This window comes from Mustela lutreola, chromosome 12, assembly GCF_030435805.1.
Source record: "Mustela lutreola isolate mMusLut2 chromosome 12, mMusLut2.pri, whole genome shotgun sequence".
NCBI classification, from domain to species: domain Eukaryota; kingdom Metazoa; phylum Chordata; class Mammalia; order Carnivora; family Mustelidae; genus Mustela; species Mustela lutreola.
In genome coordinates this window covers 7436691-7457855 of record NC_081301.1, presented here as the reverse complement: position 1 = coordinate 7457855, position 21165 = coordinate 7436691, and the positions used below count along the sequence as shown (strand labels likewise).

General features: G+C 55.1%; 1 protein-coding gene across 12 annotated transcripts; it reads right to left on the bottom strand.

Moving 5' to 3' along the window:
• Positions 1 to 2440: 2440 nt before the first annotated feature.
• On the bottom strand, positions 2441 to 21060 carry ST6GALNAC6 (ST6 N-acetylgalactosaminide alpha-2,6-sialyltransferase 6). 12 transcript variants are annotated; one of them, XM_059141038.1, is made up of 7 exons: positions 19113 to 21060; positions 14214 to 14270; positions 12480 to 12570; positions 10474 to 10653; positions 7961 to 8367; positions 4685 to 4792; positions 2441 to 3973 (listed from the first exon to the last, which is right to left on the bottom strand). In XM_059141038.1, the coding sequence occupies exons 2-7, from the start codon at positions 14237 to 14239 to the stop codon at positions 3577 to 3579; spliced, it is 1209 nt and encodes a 402-aa protein (XP_058997021.1). In that variant the 5' UTR covers positions 14240 to 14270; positions 19113 to 21060; the 3' UTR covers positions 2441 to 3576. The 12 variants fall into 12 exon arrangements, with proteins under 12 accessions (XP_058997021.1, XP_058997019.1, XP_058997025.1 ...); XM_059141036.1 differs by lacking the exon at positions 19113 to 21060 and adding an exon at positions 15420 to 15566; XM_059141045.1 differs by lacking the exon at positions 19113 to 21060 and adding an exon at positions 15420 to 15566 and having other exon boundaries at positions 3650 to 3977.
• Positions 21061 to 21165: the final 105 nt, after the last annotated feature.

Here is a 21165-nt window from a genome sequence, read left to right as displayed (position 1 = left end):
CGAGAGAGAGAGAAGTGAGTTGCAGAGGGACAAGCAGACTCCCCACTGAGCAGAGAGCCTGATGCAGGGCTCGATCCCAGGACTCTGGGATCATGACCTGAGCTGAGGTCAGAAGTTTAACCGACTGAGCCACCCAGGTGCCTGAAACCAGTTTTTTAAATATTTAAAATATATTTTGGTGAAAGAAAGAATCCCAAGGCTTGAAGACAAGCCAGCTGGGGAGAGACTGACCGGGAGACAGCGTCACTCTGAGGCTCGCAGCTGGAACCACCCACAGCCCAGCTGCCCCCTGTGGGTGCGGAGTTGAGCCCTTGCAGGAAGCGGCTGGAGGCTACTTTAGGAAGCACGGGTCAGGTCTGCAGCTGCTGGGAGATGCCCCCAACCCAAGGAAGGGGTGAGGGGTAGGAGCCTCAGAGAGGTGACTGGGAAAGGGATACACAGGGATATGGGGAGCTCCGAACCGGAAAGGAAGAGGTAGGTTTGGTCCTGGCCGCACTGGGGAGCCAGTAAAGATTCCAGAGGAAAGAGGAACATAGTGAGGTTGCTTTAGGAAGTTAGTTTTGGCAGTGAGTGGACCAGTCTCTGCTGGGTCCTGTCTGAGGCAGAGTTTGTGGTGTGGAGGACCCCATGCCTCCTCCCCATTCCTCCCTTCTGGTGCTAAATTGAACTGTCCCACCCCAGCAACCAACCCCCCCCCTTTTTTTTTTTTAAGATTTTATTCATTTATTTAACATAGAGCACAAGCAGGGGGAGTAACAGGCAGAGAGAGAGGGGAGAAGCAGACTTCTTGCTGAGCAGAGAGCCCTATGCAGGTCTCTATCCCAGGACCCTTCGGCCCTGAGCCGAAGGCAGACCGTAACCTGTAACCGAGTGAGGCACCCAGGCGCTCCACCAACCCCCCTCTTAATGCCCACCTTTGGCACCTCCCTTCATGCCCACCAATGAGCAGACCAAAGGGCCACAGTGTTCTGGGAGAGAAACTACCGTGAAACCTCTGCCTGCACCCAGATTCCCAGAAGCCTTTACGTGGGACTGAAGTGGGCCATATTGCCGGCTCTCCATTCCTATGCAAGGTCTTAGCCCTCCCCCCACCCCGTGTAAGGACTTTGCAAGAGTCCCTGTCCCTCTGACAGGCCAACCATTACCACCATTACTGTACCTGGTGAGCCGTGGCCTCCTGTCCATCCTGCTGCTGGCCAAGGGCTGTGACTTAGCCTATCTTGTGCTGATACTCAGGGCCTTCTCCCGTCTGGCCCCAAGCAGTCTCCTCTCCCACTGCTCCCTCCTTCTGTGGGCTCACTGCTGACTTGTGTGGGGTCCCCCCCCCCTCCAGGCTTTTGTTCAGGCCCTTCTCCCCACCCCACAGTCCCTCCCTTGCCAGTTGCACTCAGGGCAGCGCATGGCTTGGGGCTGCCTAGCGCATGAACCTATAGTTGAGCAAGAGACAAACGCAGTGTGCCCCTCTCACCTCGCAGCTCTGTGGCCCACCCTCCAAGCTGGCCCTGTGCCCAGGGAGAGCTCTTCCCCCACGGTCCCCCGCAGCCCGCCCTCATCTCACACAGGGCCCTTTGTCAGGCCTCCGCTCCCAAGGGCATCTTATCTGCCTAAACAGGTTGTAATCGGCCAGGGTCACAGACCCCCTTCCTCTTGCCAACACTGAGTAAACAAACCCTTTTGCCTAGAGGGTGGCGGCAGCTCTCTCGAGTCCAGGACTCACCAGGCTCCTCCCAGGGCCGCAGCCCTGCGGCCTCCTTCCCGCTGGGCCCTGCAGGAAATGTCCACTCCCTGCCCTCAGCACCCCCAGGCTCTGGAGCCAAATCCGAGCACCCCCCGCGACCACCCCACCCCCAACGGCGGTCTCCCCCTCATTTGCTGCTCCTGCTTCCCCCTCCAGTTCCATGAAGCTTTCAGGGTCCGTGTTAGCATTTCCTCCCCTCCCTCGTCTCCCTGCCAGAAGCACTTCCCCCAACTTGTACAGGCCTCCTCCTCATCCTTTGGGCCTCAGAAGAATGTCACCTCTACAAAGTGCCCTGTGTCATTGGCCTGCTGTCCTTAGCACCCTCCAGGGCCTGCCTGGGACGGAGCTGCCAGAGGGCCCCTCCCCTTCCTAGAACTTCCTAGAACCAGGAGAGCAGTATCTGGACCTGTCTCACCCGTTAGGGAACCAGGGCTCTAAGAGGTGAGGTGACTTGCCTGAGGTCACACAGGAAGTGGGAGGAGGGACTGGAACAGCCAGGTGGGCTTGGTTCAGGAACCCGCACACCTCTGGAGCTCCCAGGTCTCCACCCAAGCTACAAAACGCATGACTCACTGGCAGGCTGCGAAGCTAACCATCCTGTGCGTGAGCTCCCAGGCTGGAGGGCGTGGGCACTGTCCTGAGGAAGCCCATAGCCAGGCCAGAGGGAGCCAAGCTCGATCCCAGAGACAAAGGAAATGGAACCAGAGCTTAGGTGCATTTATTCCTGAACAAATCATTACAAAACCGAGTCTGGGGTACTCACCGGCTCCCAGCCCCCACCCCAATGTGCAAAGGCTTGCTGCTGGCCTCTTCCTCCTCCACCTGACCCCTCCTGTCCCACAGCCTCCTCCAGGAAACCCTCCAGTCTTCCCTCCCGGACTCTGGAAGAGCAGGGGCAAGTCCACCTCACTGAGGTCCAGCAATAAAGTGCCTGGTGTAGAGTGAGGGGGCAGAACCCAGGCAAAGGGGCTCCCGGCCCCTGAGAGCCTTCCCAGGCCCAGCTGAGGGGAGACCCTTGGATGACTCCAGCAGCTGCAGAAAAAGGGGCTGTGTGAAACCCCAGTTTGGCTGGGATTACCCCTCTTTGGAGTACCCCAAAGGCTACTCCAACAGGTGGAAAGCCTGACTGCTGGATGGCAGAAAAGGGAGCCTGGCTCTTTAAGAGCCAAACTAATGGCAGCTGAGTGGAGGAACTAAGGACACAGCTGAAGGTTTGTTCCTTTCCTATTAGATCCCACCCACCCCCAACCCCTGTGGGAGTTTATGCAAAAATACCCTAAGTTTCCAGGAGGAGGTGAGGTGAGGAAGAGGACTCCAGACCCCCAAGGAGCTGAGCCCCGCAGCAAGGGGTGGTGGCTGGAGGGGTCCAGTCTTAGGGAAGACAGACCCAAGGAGGTCAGTGGGGAAAGTGGGAAGAGGGCCTCAGACTCCACGTCAGAACCTGACACAGGCAGGAGGGTGACCAGAGAGAGGGCAAGAGTTTTGTCCAAAGCCACTCAGGGCAGAGCCAAGACCCAGATGCTGGCTCCTACCTCCAAGATACCCCCCACAAGCTCCCAAATGCCCTGGCCTCGCCTCCAGACACAACTCCCACTCCCATGCAACCTCTCTTTCTGGCTCTGGGAAGTGAGGGAGCAGCACAGAGTTCCCAGCTCTATAGGACAGGACCCCACTGTCCCAGCCAACAGGGAGTGATGGGGGAGGGGCGGTGTCCATCCTGGGGCTCTGAACCAAGGCCTCATGGGAAAGCACATGTCCTTAGCCTCAGATAACTTCAGAAATACCCTGATTGACTGCTCAGACCCTGACTGGACAAGAAACACCTCCAACACCCCTGATTAACCACATAGCTCGAATCCAAATCCCTGATTGGTCAAGAGACACCCCCACGCCCTCACTGGCTGGAGGATACAAGGCCCTGATTGGCCCGAAGATACTCCGGCCAGCTCTGATTGGCCACGAGATGGCCCTTGGTTGAGTGGCTGGGAGGAGAGTGGTCTCTCCCGCCTTCCCCCCCCCACCCCGTGGGAGATCCACCGGCGGGGTGGCCTAGGTCCAGGAGGGATGGGAGAAGGTGATCCCGTACAGCTGGGCCCAGGAGGAGAAGACCCTCTTCTCGGTGATGAAGCGGTGGTGGTTGCCCTTGCGGCTGTGCTCATTCTGGATGTAGGTGACACACTCGTCCGGCCCCTTGGGCTCATAGTAGTGGTAGGGCATGCGCTGGAGGCGGGGCCGCTGGCTGGGGCAGAACAGATGGGAGCGGTCAGGGCACAGGAGGCACCAGCGGGGCCGGCCCTTCCAGCTCCTGACTTGCTAGAGGACTTCATTGGGGGAAATCCCTGCCCCTCCCAGGGCCTCAGTTTCCCCATCTGTAAAATGGATGTAGGATGGACGATTTATGACCACCCAACTTTGTTCTTGTTTTTTGTTTCTTTTGGGTTTTTTTGTTTTGTTGTTGTTGTTTTTTAATGACCGAGATTTTTCCTTTCCTTAAGAGGGTGGTAGTGTGGGGTAGTGGTAAGAAGTAAGGCTCTGGAGCCTGGCCCCAGTGCTTACTGTTTGTGGGACCTTAGGCTACTCACAAAATGCCTTCCTCAGTTTTTCTCATCTATGGAACAGAAAGAATAAGACAGCTATCTATGAGGGTCCCTGTGAGAAGTAAACGACATAACAAATAGAGCCAGGCTTGGAACACGGTCAGCACTTGGCGAAGTACACTGTCACCCAGCAGACTTGTCATGTGATGATATTAATGATAGTTATTATTAATATACAAACTCTGGACTCTGGCTGGGTTGGGGGGAGGCCCCCAAGGTAGAAGCCTAGATCGCTGCAGAGCGGTTTGAATGCCAGAAAACAGAAACCCTCAAAGACACCCCCCCAGCCAAAATCTCCGGGGTTCCAGCCTGAAACCAGTGACTGGTTGTTGTGGGGGGGGGGGCTCACCTGCAGTAGTCCGGGGGGACCATGCCATAGACATGCACGTGGTCACACAGCTCCACCGCTATGACCATGGTGAACCAGCCGGTGCTCAACCACGAATGGGACTTCTCCCTGCCGGCAAAGAGGGGGCATGCGGATGGGAAGGAATGGTCAGCCCATCTGGAGTTTCCCAGAACTCTCCCTCCCCCGCCCTAGGGGCCCCGCCCCCACTTCAGGGACCTCCCCCCAGTCCAGCCCCACTGTGGGAGCATGTAACACGCTGGCAGAGGGCTTGTCTGGGCAGAGATGAGGGGTGTGGAGAGAGCTCCTCTGGAGGAACAGCGCATGCTGGGAATCAACTCCTGGAGATTTAGTCACAGCAGAGCAAGTTGCAAGTGACTATGAACTTACTAGACTCATGGTCTTGCTTAAAGGAACTTGCTAGAAGCTGTCCCCACGCTAGGAGCAAACACCTAATGGGAGACTCATCAGAGGTCATGCTGTGACCCCAGTTTCAGAGCAAGGCATAGGAAGGAGCCAAGGGTCTAGAGCTGAGCTGCCCACTGCAGCAGCCAGGAGCCACATGTGGGCGCGACTTGTGGCTAAAATGTGCTATCAGTGTAAAATACACATGTGATGTTTTAGTGTGAAAAAAACACAGAAAATTGGGGCATCTGGGCAGCTCAGTGGGTTAAGCCTCTGCCTTTGGCTCAGTTCATGATCTCGGGGTCCTGGGATCGAGCCCACATTGGGCTCGGGAAGCAGGCTAAGCAGGGAGCCTGCTTCCACCCCTCTCTCTCTGCCTGCCCTTCTCCTTACTTGTGATCTCTCTCTGTCAAATAAATAAAATCTTTAAAAACACACATGCAGGGGCACCTGGGTGGCTCAGTGGGTTAAGCTGCTGCCTTCGGCTCAGGTCATGATCTTAGGATCCTGGGATCAAGTCCCACATCGGGCTCTCTGCTCAGCGGGGAGCCTGCCTCTCTACCTACTTGTGATCTCTCTGTCAGATAAATAAAATCTTTTTTTTTTTAATATTTTATTTATTTATTTGACAGTGAGAGATCACAAGTAGGCACAGAGGCAGGCAGAGAGAGAGGAAGGGAAGCAGGCTACCTGCTGAGCAGAAAGCCCAATGTGGGGCTCGATCCCAGGACCCTGATCATGACCTGAACCGAAGGCAACGGCTTAACCCACTGAGCCACCCAGGTGCCCCAGATAAATAAAATCTTAAACACACACACACACACAGAAAATATCACTGGTGGTTTTTGACTATATGTTTAACTAAAAATAGTTTGGATATATTTAATGGAAGGTGGTTCTTTGTAAAGTTTTTTGTTGGTTTTTTTTTTTTTTTATATTTATTTATTTGACAGAGAGAGACACAGCAAGAGAGGGAACACTAGCAGGGGGAGCAGCACGAGGGAGAGGGAGAAGCAGGCTTCCTGCCAAGCAGGGAGCCCGATGTGGGGCTCAGTCTCAGGACCCCTGGGATCATGACCTGAGCCAAAGGCAGACGCTTAATGACTGAGCCACCCAGGCGCCCCCTTTGGGAAGTTTAAATAGAAAATAAACCTCTCAGGAGACTGACAAAGAAAAAGAGAGAAAAGACATAAATTACCAATATCAAGAATAAAACAGAGACTATCCTCACAGACCCTGCAGATATGGAAGAGCGGTAAGCAAATCATAAACAATTATGTACATAAATTTCCCAACTTAGATGAAATAGGCCAATTCCTTGAAAATCAAGATGAAACCAAAACTCAGTCAATATGAAACAGATTAACCTAAGTATGTGTAACTATTAAGAAATTGAATTCATCATTCAAAACCTTCAAAAAAGAACTCTCCAGGCCTAGACAGTTTCACTGGCAAATTCTACCAAACATTTAAAGAAGAAATAGCACCAATTCTACACATTTTTCTGAGGCCAGCATTACCCATAAGACCAAAGCCAGGCAAAGACAGTAGAAAACCACAGATTGATATCTCTTGTGAACACAGACACAAAAATCTCAAAAAAATATTAGCATATCATATCCAGCACTATATAAAATAATACACTACAACCAAGTGAAGTTTATTCTAATAATACAAGTCTGATTCAATATTCAAAAATCAATCAATATTCAAAAATATACATGGTGGCATAATCCACCATACTTATAGCCTTAAGCAAACCAAATAAGCATATCAACTGATACAGAAAAACACTTGATAAAACTTAATATCCAATAATGATAAAAACTCTTAGCAAATTAGAGGAGGGAACTTCTTCAACTCAATAAAGGACAGCTAAAAACTACAGCTAACAACTTATTCAATGATGAAAGACCAAATGTTTTCCCACTGAGACTGGAACCAAGGCCAAGGATGTCTATTCTCACCACTCTCCATACCATCTGACCTTGTGTCAAAAGTCCTAGCCAACGTAATAAGGCAAGAAAAAGAAATAAGAAGCATACCACTGGAAAGGAAGAAATAAAATTATTCTGAATTACATATCCTTATGATATGATTACATGTATAGAAAATCCCAATGAAGCTGGGAAAATCTCCCAGAACCAGTAACTAAGTTTGGCAGGATTATAGGATACAAAGTCAAGACACAAAAATCAATCGTATTTCTGTATATCAGCAATGAGTAATTGGGAACCCCCTAAAATTTTAAATACAATTTACAATAGCTCCTTCAAATCTTAACTATTTAGGGATAAAACAAAGTATAGGATCTATATGCTGGATGTATTGGGTTAAATAAAATATATTAAGATTAATTTCACCTGTTTCTTTCTACTTTATTAATTTGGCTACTACAGAAATTTAAATGACATATATGGCTTGCATTATATTTCTACTGGATAGCACTGGCCTAGCTTTTTTGGAGAGATCAGCCAGAAAAGGACATGCTGGCAAAGATGTATTCTTAGGATAGAGCATGCTGGGAGCAACTATATGCCTAAAGTAAGACATGCTCGGTTCAGTGAATACCGGCCATGAGCCATTGGGAGCTCTCCTAGAAAGATGCTAGGCATATGCCATCTTAGAGCAGAGCATGCTGGGAGCCCTGTTCCCTCGGAGCAATGCATGCTGGGAGGAAGCCCTCCTGGCGAGACATGACAGTGCAGAGTATGTTGGAAATAACTCCTGCTACCCTGGAAAACGTGACCAGAGGGTGGCAGGAAGTGATCACACCCTCAGAGCAGTGCATGCTGGGAACAGCAGGCCCTCCAGGCCGAGAATGCCGATGGGGAGCGCGGGGCTGGCCAGAGGGGGCAGGCAGGAGGCTGGTACCTGTCCTTGCCCGTCTCACCCCGGAACAGGTCGTCAAACTGGCGCATGCGGCCGGGAGAGACGGCATAGGCCTCCATGTTGGGGAACACCAGGCCTGCCCGCTGGATGACACGCACAAGGCTGCCCTGGGGCTTCTGCATCTTGTTCGGGGGCCCCCAGAAGATGAACACGGTTTCGGGGGTCCGGTTGACGAACTCCTGGGGCCTCCGCAGCACACGGAACACGCTGGAATGGGCGACCACGCGGAAGGTGGTCTTGTTGCCTACGTCGGCTGAGTAGCCCGTGGTGGGCGCATCGTTCATGCGGATTGTGCACTCGGCTCGCTCAATCTCGGGGCCCAGTTTGGTTCCCAGCAGGTGGCTAGAGCTGGTGACGATCACACACTGGTGGCACCGGGAGGGCAGCGTCTGGGAGGGGGCGAGCAAAGTCAACACTGTCTGTCATGTCCACTCAATGCCTGTACATCCAGGCCTCTTGGAGGCAGGAATTAATTTGCCCATTTTATTTTACTTACTTATTGTGATGGGGGGAGGGGTGGGCAGAGGGAGAGAAAGAATCTTAAGCAGGCTCGATGCCAAGCATGGAGCCCGATGTCGGGCTCAAGATCATGGCCAGAGCCACAATCGAGAGTCAAACACCCAACTGAACGAGCCACCCAGGTAACGTTATTTTGCCCATTTTAAAGACAAGGAAACTGTCAAAGGCTGTTCCTTTGACAATAAATATTACAGCAACTGGCTAATGGCCAAATATTAGGGACAGAGCAATGAATAAAAGGGACCCCCCTTCTGCCTTCAAAAGGCTCATCGTCAGAGAGACAGACAGTGAACAAGTAAAAAACTAATGGCAAGTGGTGAGTGAAACATGCTACAAAGACAATGCAGTTCGGGCATTGTGGGGGCTACTCTAGGAAGATCTGGCAGGGCAGGGCAGGGCAGTGGGGGGCCCTCGGAGCTGAGACTTGGAAGATGACGAGGAACCATGTAGGAAAGTTAACAAGGCAGGAAAAACAGCAAGACCAGAGGCTCTTATGTGGGAATGACCACAGTGTGTTGACAGGCAAAAGAAGGCCACTCGGCTGGGGCAGAGTGAAGGAACAGGAGGACAGGACAGTCATGCAGGGATGTCCCCAAAGTCACACAGCAGAGAAGGGTAGTACCTGGGTAGGAACCCAGGTCTACCTGACCACAGAGCCCGAGCCCAGTCCAGTTCCCCTAAGAGGACATCCTTCCCAGGGCACCACCCACAAACACCGCCCCGCCTTGTCAGTCCGACAGGGTGTGGAAGCCCCTCTGGGCCTTTGTTTCCCCACTGGAGAATCAGTCAGAACCACATGTTCTCTGGGGCCTAATTTCTTGCCATGGAATTCCTGTTTACCCTTTAAGCCCAAGCTCAGGAGCTACCTCCTTCCGGCAGTCCTCCCTGAGTCCCTGCTCTGAGATCTGATGGCGGATCCCATGGACCTCAAATCTTGACTGTTCCAGCTTTCCCGAGCTCTACTGGCATCCCTGTCTATAAGCCCAGTGCTGCCTCATTCCCTTTTTCCCGTGTCGCCCACTCTCAAGCTCTTCTGCTTTCTTCCAGATTCCATTATTTTTATTTTAAGAGTTCTTAGGGTCTGGAGACAGATGCTGATCGGTCTCTGAAGACCTGCTAATGGGCCCTTTCCAGTAAGGGTGTATTCAGATCCTGAGAAATTCAGGAGGATTTGTGAGGGAGGAGAGGGAGGCAGGCACAGATTGGAAGACCTCCTCCTCCTGGAAGGTGGGAGTTCATATTCCAGGCCAACGATTATATCCTTGGCCTCCTAGAAAACATTTAGGGCTTAGAGGCTTCTAGGGTGGACCCCCAAAACACAACGTCAGTCTCATGGCTATGCAAGGCAAACAGAAGTCCTGGGAATAATGTTTGGGTTCTCTACTGAGCTGCACCTCTGGGAGGTGGGGGGCAATACTGTGGCTCCTCCCCTCCCTGGCTGTGTGGCTTTGGACAAATGACTTTACCTCTCTGAGTCTTGGTTTCTCCATCTCTTCAAGGGAGCTAACGATGCCGACCTCCCAGGGTCGGTATGATGATTACCACTAATTACAGTACCCAGCACACAGCAGGCAACGGACAACGGACAGCCATTATTATGACTGTTTCTGTATTGTCAGGCCCTCCAGTGCTCAGCTTCCAAACCATGTGTGGAATCCCCAGCAGCGAGAGATCAGGGAAAACCAGAGACATCTCTCCTTAGGGATTCTGACTCACTACGCAGTAAGGTATCAGGGCTAAAAATGGGACCTTGAAGAAAATGGAGGCCCAGAGGGGGACAAGGGCACCTGTTCGAGGTCACACAGCCAACAGGGGGCTGAAGGAACTGGAAGCCAGGGCCTTGACTCTCATTTAGGAAGAACGGAAATAGCAGAGAGAAGAGGTAGAGGAGGTGGGAACAGAGATGGCGGGCCGCGGGGCGGGGTGGGTCAGCTGTCAGCCGGGTCTCGGGGAGCCCCCCAGAGCTGTCGCGCTACCTTGTTGCCGAGAATCGGGACATACGCGTCGGTGATGCTCCACTTCCTGACGTTGATGGGCTTGCGGGTGCGGCCCCGCAGGGAGCCGTAATGGAAGACCTCACTGGCACTGTTGGAGCTGTAGAGGATGAGGATGGTGATGAGGGCGAAGAGAACCACGAACACTGCTGAGCGCTGCTCCTGGAGAGGGGAGAGGCCACTGAGCGCCCCGCCGCCATACAGGCCTCCGTCTCGTCCTTGCCGCCTGCCTTGCCCGGCTCCCTCCTGCTCATCCTTCCAGACCAGCTCAGACACCACCCCCTCCAGCCCCCTGAGCGCCCCCATCCCAGCACCGGTCCCGCTGCATTCAAACTGCCACCCCCCCTCTCCCCGCCCCGTAAGACCATAACCTCTGAGGGCTGGGACCGAGACAGCCTCCACGGCCACCGTGTCCCAGCTCCCGGATTACAGAAGCCCAGGGGGTTCTCTGGGAGGATTCGCTGGATTGGATTGCATGTGTCAGAGGGATCCCTCCGGGGGCAGCTGGAAGAATGCTTGGAGACAGCTGGGGCATTCAAGGGACAGGGCTCAAGATCTTCCTTCCCCAAACAGGAATTCCCTGTAATATTTATCTTTCATTAAGCCTGGAGGGGATGGATCTGGTCAGGAATCGCGGTGCATGGGCACTCAGGGCCCACTGTGTCACCGAAAGGGCAGGAAAGGGATATCCAAAGTATCTGCTGGGACTAATCCGCCCAGGCCCTGCACGGCCAGGCAAGATCTGGAAGTCCTGGCTCCTTGTGCTAAGACCCCCATGCTGCTTGTTCACGTATCGCCTCTCAGGTCCAAGCTCACCCTCTTTGCCTGCTCTGCGAAAATGGGCCTGGGCCCTTACATGTGTTTCTTTGCCAGTTAATTGCAGATTGAGCTTTGTTGGTAAATGGCACTGGAGAGGCAGTTCAGGAGAAAAGGAGTTTGCTTCCTGAGGCTGGGGGGCCTGACGCATGGTCCGTGCCCTTGCCCCTCCACAGTGCAGGGCTCCCACAGCACTTGCTCCAGCCCCGGTGCCCGGTGGCCAGGAGCTGCCAGCAGCTAGCAGCTGGACGCACTCCGCAGCTCCCCTCCAACCCCCTTTCCTTGCCTTCAGGCAGGCTGGAAGCAGAGTGCCTCCGGCTCCCGCTATGATCACAGCTTCTCCAGAGCTCAGCTCGGACTGTACACTCAAACACCAGAGGCCATAGGCTCCCTCCCTGGAGCAGTTCTGTATGGGCTCCGAGTGTCTCTTCGGAGGGAGAGTGGCAGCCTTCCCTATAACTCAGGGGGTGGTTTTATGACAACTTTAGGCCAACTCCACTGGCCCAGGGCCACAGTGGGTTCTCTGCCATCCTGTGGGCCACAGCTGTGCCCTAGACCTCAGCCCTGCAGGTGGGGCCTGCTCCTTCCTGTATTCCTTAGAATTCCAAGTCCTCATTACTCTGATGCCTGGCTGTTGCAGAGAATTCTTTCCCCTAATCTTTCCCTGTTCAAATGACTGTGTGCTTTCCCTCTCCCAATCAGACCCAGATCAATATGCCCACATCACACTACTCCAACCCTCGGGCTCTGCGGTGGATCCCTGGAAAGGGGTGCATGGGGCTGGGCACATAGTAGGTGCTCAGGAAAACATGAATGCATGGATCACTCTGACACCCTCAGGGTGCTGCTCACAACATCCTGTCCTCTTTGACTCTGACTATTGCTCCCCCCCACCCTTCACAGTCACCTTCTCGGCCCATCCTTTACCACAGATGGACCAGTCAAAACTAGGAAGAGAGAGGTGGACCAAGTCCGGAGAGAGACAGGGGCTTGACCAAAGCCAGAGATCAGTGGCCACAGCAGAGCTCAAGCCATGGCCTCTCAGGCATCAGGCACTTCTTGGTAGGGGAGAGACACTGGTGGTGGCCTGGGTTTGAGGCAGGTCCAAAGGAGCCCATTTCGCTGAGGAAGTAAAAGGCTGAGATGGGGACAGGAAGTGAAGGGGGACTCACTTTGTTGCTACTCATCTCTCTCCGGCGTCTGCTGAGGGGCAGGGGCCAGCGTCCTGCAGGTGGCCCAGGGGGCAGGGATGTGGGGTCACACCTGCAAGTCACAGAAAGGTTACAGCTTGGGAGCTCTCCCTCTAGCACAGCTGGTCAAAGGCTACACCGTCCCCACCCTACCAGCCCTCCTACCCATCCACGACTTCAAGGCTCTTCATTTTGCAGAGAAAGGTACTGAGACCCAGAAAGGGCAGGAACCTGCCCGTGGTCACAGAGTCGGGTGGTGGCAGAGCCCTGCCTCTCTCCTTGCCCCTTGTTCTCTCCCACTCTGCTCCCTGAGCAGGGACCTCCCCATACTTTCGCTCTTTTAGACAGCTGGCAGGCCTTAAAGCTGACTCCCCTGCTGGGGGCTTGTCCCCCACCCAGCAAGAGCCCCATGCATTCCTATCCCAAACCCTGACTGAGGTCCCTGCAGCCTTGGAATAAAGCAATATTCCTTCTAGGTCCCCAGACTCCTCTGCACAGGCACCCTTCCAGATCTTGCACAAACTGTCCCTTCTATCTAGAACAGCTGCCCTCTTGCACCCTGCTCATGCCCTCTCATCCTCCAAGCCTGGGGTAGGCCAGCAACTTCCTGTGTGTCACCTCCTGGCTAGGCTAAGAGCTCTCTGAGGGTGGGGTGGGTACAGATCCTCAGTCACACTCTCCCCCTGTGCCTCCAAAGCCACGGGATTGGGTGCAGGAAGTTCAGTGAATGATTCCGCTAATTAACAATGAGATCTTGGGGGGTTAAGGGCACAACTCACCAATGGGCTATAATTATAGCCCCACCCTCAGGGGTGGGGGTGGGGGGCTCCAGTGATGATGCAGCCCAGGACAGCCCTTCCTTCCTGCCCATCTGCCCTCAGCGGCTGGTGCTGCGAGGGGACATTCTCACAGGCCCTAGCTCCCCTCCAGACCTCAATTTCCCCACCTGTCAAAAGGGAGTAAGTACTTGCAACCAGCCACCTCCAGCAGATTCAAGGACAGAGGAACAATGTGCAGAGGGACAACCAGGGCCCCGGGCTCCCCAGCTCTGTCCTCCCCTCCAGGGGCCTCCCAGCTCCCGCCACTATCTCCGCCCCCTGACCTGGCCGCTGTTTACTCCTACACTGCCACCAGGAATAGCCATAGAACCTCAGGCCAAAGGAGGCTCCCCCCAATGCCGCTCCTGATTGGTTGATCCCCGACTCCGCCCACTGCCCGGCCCCGCCCCTTCCCCGCGGGAGCTCCCCTCCTCCCCGGCCAGGTCTCAGATTTCTCCCGGGCTGGAGGGCCCATCAAGGAGTTCACGGGGCCTCTCACTGGGTCCAGTGCCCGCGATACAGATCAGGAAACTGAGGCTCATTAGAAGAGAAAAGCAGCTTGTCTTTGGACTCACAGCCCGTTATGGCGCAAGACGGGAGTCCAGAATCCCAGGGTCGCACCCATCAGCGTTGACCCTCTGGCCGTTCAGGCCCTCACGGTCCAGCTGTCTCTGAGCGGAGCCTTTCCTCTCACTACCGTTTCCTTCTTATGCCCCACGCTCCAGAAACACCACGGATCTCCAGTTCCCAGGCCCACCCCTACTTTCCCACCTTTGCCTGAGCAGTGCCCTCAGCCAGGACCACCGACCCTCTGGTCAGCCCCGTCACAATCCTGCTCTGAGAAGGCCATGGTCACAGCATCTCAGGTGCCAGTGCGAATCCCGGTTCCACCACTTACTGGCTGAGGGGCCTCGGGCAAGCCATGTGACCTCTCTGAGCCTCAGTTTCCTCATCTCTGAAATGGGAATAATAAGAGTAGGTAACTTACAGGGTTGTTGAAAGGATTCAAGCAGATGTGGCAAGGGAAGCACCGGGCTTGAAAGTGCTTGGTCAGTGCCTGTCAGTAGCTGTTCGTCTCGTGGTTATTCATTGTTGGGGGCCTGCCTCACCTTGAGCTTGCGAGGGAAACACTGCCCCTTCTCCGACACCTAGCCTAGCTACTTCCTTCTAATATCGAGGAAGGCGTGCAGGGAGCCACACTGCGCATCACCCACTCACCCCATCCTCCCGGCAACGCTGCAAGGGAAGGACTCTTACTCCCCATTTCACAGATAAGGAGACTGAGGTTCAGAGAGGCAGAGCTGCCCAGAGTCTTCCGGGGAGCCTTGTTTACAGTCTTGTTCTCAGGGAGCAGCCTGGGGCTGAGCTTGCCGGGATCTCCCTCCAGGATCTCCCGGGACTGGAATGGGCCAGAGGCCACCAAGTGTGTGCTCAGCACCTGGCCTAGCACTAGGGAGCAGGCCTGCTGGGAAGAGACTTGCTCAGGCTGGGGAGGCCTGGGGAGTTGGCAGCCCAGAGTGCGGGGCCAGGAGTGTGGCCTCAGCCCCGAGGCTGGCAGAGCAGGAGGGCTGAGTCCCTGCGCTAAGGGTGGGGGCCACACCCTGCTCTCTTTTGGGGGGCTTTGCCTCTCTCGGCGTGGGGGAGTCCTCCGGCAGGGTCGAGACGCCCCCACGAGCCTCGTGGGAGGAGGGCTCTGGGGAGAAGGGGGAGGGAGGCTCCTAATGTCTACATGGGGGGTCGCTGAGCCCGTGGGTCCACTGGCGGGGTGCGACTCACCCTCTACGCCCCCTTTGGCGCTGACCACCTCCCCCAGTTCCCGCACTCCGGGAGGTCCACAGCCCTAGCCCTAGCTGGGAAGAGGAGGGAGGCAGGACGGCGGCAGGTCCCCGAGCTCTAACGATGGAGTCAGCGGCAGGGGCCCCGCGAACCCTGCGACAGCCCATGGGCGCGAGGACCGGGATCTCCAGGCGCGACTGCCGGGAGTGGGTCTAGGGGAAATCTGGGGCCCCGCATCTTCCCCCGGCCCTGGGGGCTCCCCGCCCCCGCCCCGGGGCGCAGGCAGCGCTCCCCTCCCGCTACCCGCCCCCGCACGGCGCCCGCTCACCTCCCCCGGGGAGCGCCCGGCCCCCCGCGGCCCCCGAGCCCCCTCACATGGCGCCGGGAGCCGAGAGCCGGGGTCCGCGCTGCTCCGGCCGCCCAGGCCCCGCCGCAGCCCCCGCCCGCCGGGTCCTAGCGCCGCCGCCGCCGCCGCTCCGGCCCAGGCCAGGGAAGCGGGCGGAGCCTGGAGGGGCCGCGGGTGACTCCGCCCCGGGGCGGTGCTGGCGGGGAGGGGTGAGGGGCAGGCGACCCCGGGCCGGGACCGCACTAGCACCGCCCTTGCTCGGATGGGCAGCCTGTAGTGGCAATAACCCCACCACCACCACCACCACTACCCCCCCACACAGAACAGCCTTCTGGAGCCGTTCACTGTGAGTCGGAGCCGCTTCTATTCGCTTTATTGCCGCCAGGACCTGGATGGGGAAACTAAGTCCTGGGGCACATTGTGCTTGGAATCAGTCGAGTTTCTCCCTGGGCTCCCCTACCTGGGGCCTCCAGAGCCTTGCATCCACTAGCCACCATGGGTGAACTCGGGGGTCCTCCCTTGGATTCAAGTCTACTGTGCCCTCTGCTAGCTGTTGAAGCTTGCACATCATTTACCCTTCCTCTGCCTCTGGAAAATAGGAAGAACAACCTCATGGGGTGTCGTCAGGATTAAAAATGTTATGTTACTTCTTAGAGTTATCAGGGTATTCGTGACATCGTTTTATGTGATGGTACCCCTGACTGGGACTTGGTCAAACACACAAAGGCACAGCCCAGCTAGAATGAAGGATGCAGAAGCGCTATGCACTGCCAGGAAGAAATATCCAGGATATTTACAGGCTGTTCAAGCGAAGAAAGCAAGTGAAAGAAGTTAATCATTCTGGAAAAGGAAATTGTAAAAATATGCTTTCCGCTCCTGGATATGTGTCCTGGAGAAATTCTTGCCACGTGCACAACAAAATTGGGAGTAGCAGAGCTAGACATAGCACAAAACCGGAAACAGCCCATATATCTGTCAACAGGAGAATGGATTTGTTTCCTTGTCTGGATGCCCAGGTGGGATATTACACAGCAGGGAAAAATGAACGAGCTACAATGACATGGATTTTAGAAACATGAGTGGTGAAAAAGACCAGTCCCAGAAGACAAATAAAACTACATGCTATGTTGTTTGAGCTATAGATGGCAGCCCTCACAACCAGGGAGAGGTTTAGCTTTTTGCCTATTCAAATGATTAAACTTTTAAAGCAGCAAAAGTCAAGAACATAGCTCTCTCTGTGGGGGAGGCAGGGACTCGGGAAGGGAGAGGAGGAAACACACAGCCATGCAGTTCTAGTACCTTCTGGTCTTTCAGTGGGACATGGGTTTAAGAGGGTCGTTATATTATTATGTTTTGTCACTTGTGAGTATGATGGATGACATCATTTGTATGTATCACAGTATTCAAAAAATAAAAGAGAAGGAGGAGATAAATCAAATGAAAATATGGCCCCTTCTGCCTATTACTGATTAAAGTGCTAAGAGTGATTGTTTCCGAGGATGCTTGGGTGGCTCAGTTGGTTAAATGTCTGCCTTCAGCTCAGGTCATGAACCCACAGTCCTGGGATGAAGTCCCTCATCCGGGAGCCTGCTTCTCACTCTCCCTGCTTGTGCTTTCTCTCTCTCATTCTGACAAATAAGTAAATAAAATCTTTTTTTTTTTTTTTTTAAAGTGGTCATTTCTGGAATGATAAAATTATGGGCTGCTTTTGGTTTTTTTTGTGTTTTGGGGGTGGGTGCTTAACTATTTCACAGAAATTTTAAGATAGTAGCTACACGATGTTTTTATACTTAAAAACTGAGTTTTTAACTTATAAAAAAAATAAACTGCATCTATAACACAATTTCTAAAAAATACATCTATATCTGTAGAATTGTAAATGCACACAAAAGGTCTGGAAGAATCCATACTGGACTACTGGCAGGAATTCTCCCTGGAGAATAGATACGGGGCAGGAGGGGTAGGTGTTACCTTCACTTTTTGCTTTGTTAAGTTCCAGGCTGTTCACAATGGAGTCATTTGTTAATACTACTTTATGTTCCATTAAAACAAAAGTGGGGAGGGGAGGACCCAAGGTTTGTCTTCTAGGCTGTGGAGGCACCCCCAACTGGGCAGGGGGGCTCAGTGGGGAGAGCCAAAGGTGGATTCAAGGCCTCTTGCCCCCCCTGCTGTCCACCTCTATGTGCTTCCTGAGCCCCACTCCACTCCAGCCCCCAAACCTCGCCCTGCCAGCCCGGGGACAGAAAACCACAGGGTAGGGAACAAGGCTGTCCAGTGGGAAGGCTGATGTTGGGGGTTCAGAGAGCAGCCCCTTGTCCAAAGTCACCCTGCAGGTTGGAGGCTGTACGAGAGGCGGGGGTGTCCTGTCCCCAGCTCTGCTTCCTGCCCCAGGCCAATGACACGGACTCCGGAAATCAAGAGTGCAACAGCCCAGCTCCTGGACCAAATCCGGACCTGGAGCTCCCCCCTCAGGCCTGCCATTTCTCTGGGCCCAGACTGACTCCAGGAGGCTCCGCTTCAGGGTCAGCTTCCCTTCCCTGGGCCCCAGGAACAGGAACAACCGTGTCAGTAATCACCAGGGTAAGAACAGCAGCTCTGGGAGTGTCGGGTGCTTTCTCCTGTGCTAAGCACTTTGCAGACAGACCTCCCCGAATTAAAATGAACTATGAGATGGGTGCTACACTCCAGAGGGAGAAAGTAAGGCTCGGGTGTGGGCAGATGCCCAGGCTGGGATTCCCCCACGCTTGTCTACTGAATAACCATGAGCCGTTCTGCCCCGAAGCCCCAGGCCTGCCTCACGCCCACAGCAGGACTTTCATGGATGGCTGGCCAGTGCTGGAGCTACCCTTTAAACCTGCCCGGAGCGGGTCCTCCCCACAGGGCTGCCTGTCCACGGTCAGGCAGAGGTGGCCTCTGCGTCAGGCCTTCCTGTCCCAGAGTGGGCGTCCTGAGTGTGACCACCCTCCCTTCTGAACCCTTAGCAATCTTTGCCCTAGGAAGAGCCCATCAGGACCTCCTCACCCACCACCAAAGCTCTCAATTTACATGGACTAAAACCAAGGCCCATAGATGGGTCCACACCTGCCCCCGTCTCCCCACTACCTCCTGGGCAGATCCAGTGTGGGACCCAAGCCTGAAAGCTGGAGCCTCTTTCCCTCCAGCTAGAGAAGGAGCCCAAGGGAAGGGCTTCCGGAAGAGAGACCAGTGGGGAGTCCCCAGCGGGTGTAGACCTGCACACAGGAGCTCTCCATAAGCCCGTGTTCCCGTGACCTGGGCAACGGGTCTGCAACCAGGAAGCAGCTGGTTCTAAATAGCAGGCTGGAGTGGTCAGGTGGGCCCGGTGACCTGGGCACAGGAGCCCACCGGTGTCCAGAAGAACCTGTCATCTTCTCTTCATCTGCCTAGATGAGGTTTGAGTGTGAGTTCCTGGCCTGGCCCCAAGTTCCTTCTGAGAACAGACCCCTAATGACACCAGCGCTTCTAGGCTATGAGACTCACCTAGTCTCCCCTCTGACCTCAGGATGAAGTAGATCAGTCCCCAGCAGGCCTGCTAAGGGGACAAAGGGGCAGGGCTGTAGACAGGAAAACAGGGCCCCAAAGAGGGGCCATGAACCATGGTGCCCCAGCCCCACCACACCCCTCAGAGGTGGGAGGAAGCTCCTGCCCCCAGCTCACCTCTCAGAAGCTGCTGGAACTCCAGTGGCCGAGAAGGGGCTGCCTCAGAGAGCCTTCAGCAGGCCCAGAACCAGTCACCGGAGCAGCCAGGGGTCACCCTCCTTGGCCCGGAGAAAGTAGCCGATGGAGTATTCCTGCCAAGTCACCACCCCAGAAAGACACATTATTTAGGCCAACCCAGCAAAAAACATCCCACCCGGGGGCAGGACCAGGACAGAGATTCCTCTGTGCACTGGGCCCAGGGGCTGAGCCAGCATCTCCTGGGGGGACGGAGCAGGAGGAGGCGGCAACCCCTTGGGAGGGGGGTGAGTTCAAATCCTATCAGAACCATCTCTGGTGCTTGGAGACGGGGGATGAGGCTGTGGGCAGGGAGGCAGCTGATGGGGCTGAGAGGTCTTGTAGCACCTCTGTCCCTGCCAAGGGCAGGGGGACCCAGTTAGCCAGGGAGATCCCTTTGAAAATGACCGGACCCACCTATCAAGTGCCAGCCCTGGGGCCATCTCTCTGAATTCATAAAATCCCATGGGGAGGGACTACTTTTTTTCCCTCTTTTTTTTTAAAGGAGGTTCCATGCCTACTTGGGGCTTGAACTCATGACCCTGAGATCAAGAGCCGCACGCTCTACCAACTGAGCCCGCCAGGCACCCCAGTAGGGACTCCTTTAATACCTTTTACAGATGAGGAAGCTGAGGCCTGGAGGAAGGCACTAATTTGTCAGCATTCCACAGCAGGAGCCGGAGCGAGGCCAGGTCTCTGTTCCAGAGGCATCCCTCTGAGCCTAGGATCTCCCCTTCCCAACCCTCTGCCTGCCGGGTTACATCCCACCCTTACCTCTGCCCAGTACCTGTGCCCAGGCACAGGCTCCTGCCAGGCCAGCAGCTGGGGTGTGGCCAGCAGCCTGCTCCTCTCTACTTCCCAGCTCGGGGCTCTCCTCCCTCCTCCCTCCTCCCACGCCTGCAGAGGCTTCTGGGTCTGCCTGGCACTGGGGAGGGGGGAGGCAGGGCACAAAAGGCAGGGCTGTGGGCCAGGTGCCAGGTCTCCAGCCTCTCTGGAGAAGAGGCTGCAGGCAGGAGGGGAAGCGTGCTGGGTCACCCAGACTCCCTGACATGACTGGCCCCGTGATCTGTGGGGGTCCAGTGCAAAGTGAAAATCTGCAGCCCCTTCTTAAAAAGCATAGTAAGAATTTCAAGCTGACAATAGCAGAGTATTATGCTAAGCATAGGACTCTCAACAGCTGTCCAGTTTATAGGCCCATAAAGCAGGCCCCAAACCCTGGGGCAGGGAGCTAGAACCCCAGGACTCCATTCCAGCTGAGAGCCCAAGGTCCTGGGGTCCTGGTTCTCCTTTAGTCTCCTGGTCTCAGATTAGGAAGGAGGAAAGGAGAGAGGGAGACGTAGTGAAGACCTCTGGGGTCTCTTCCCAGCCCCTTCGTGCAGGGCCCAGGCACTGGGCCTGGCTAGTTGTATCCTGGCTCAGCCAGTGGCTTCTCCTTCTCTGTAAAATGGGCTACCAGTACCCTCCCCCTCCCAGGGTGGCGGCAGACCCTTGCTCACTGGCATTTGCTAAGGATTTACTGGTGGGTCTGCTTCTCCCCCCTGCTAGATGAAAAACTAAAACTGAGAGAGGGAAAGCCAGGGCCCTGCCCTCCGCCTCCCTTTCCTGCCGTGTGATCAACTCCAGAGTTAATAGGGAATTTTGCTGGTAAGATCCTTGGAATTTAACCCACGGACCAGGGAGACGACATTGGGTGGAGCAGTTTCCGTCCCACCCTGAGTCATTTCCTCCCAGGCCCTCGGCTCTCCCCCCGCTGATGCAGGACAAGGGGTCCCCTGGGAGCCTCTAAGTTGGGGCATTCCCTGAGCCCAGTACAGCCAGGCGGCCAGAGCTCCTGGCCTGGTGGGGACGCAGGTAGGCTCGTGGGGAGGAAACACGGGGGTAGATTAAACAGCCAGAGGCCCAGCCAGCTGTGGGCCTGGGAAGGAGCCCGAGGACTCATCCTGCCCTTGAGTCAACAGGTTATGGGACTGTGGCAGGGAGAGGAGCCCTAATCGCC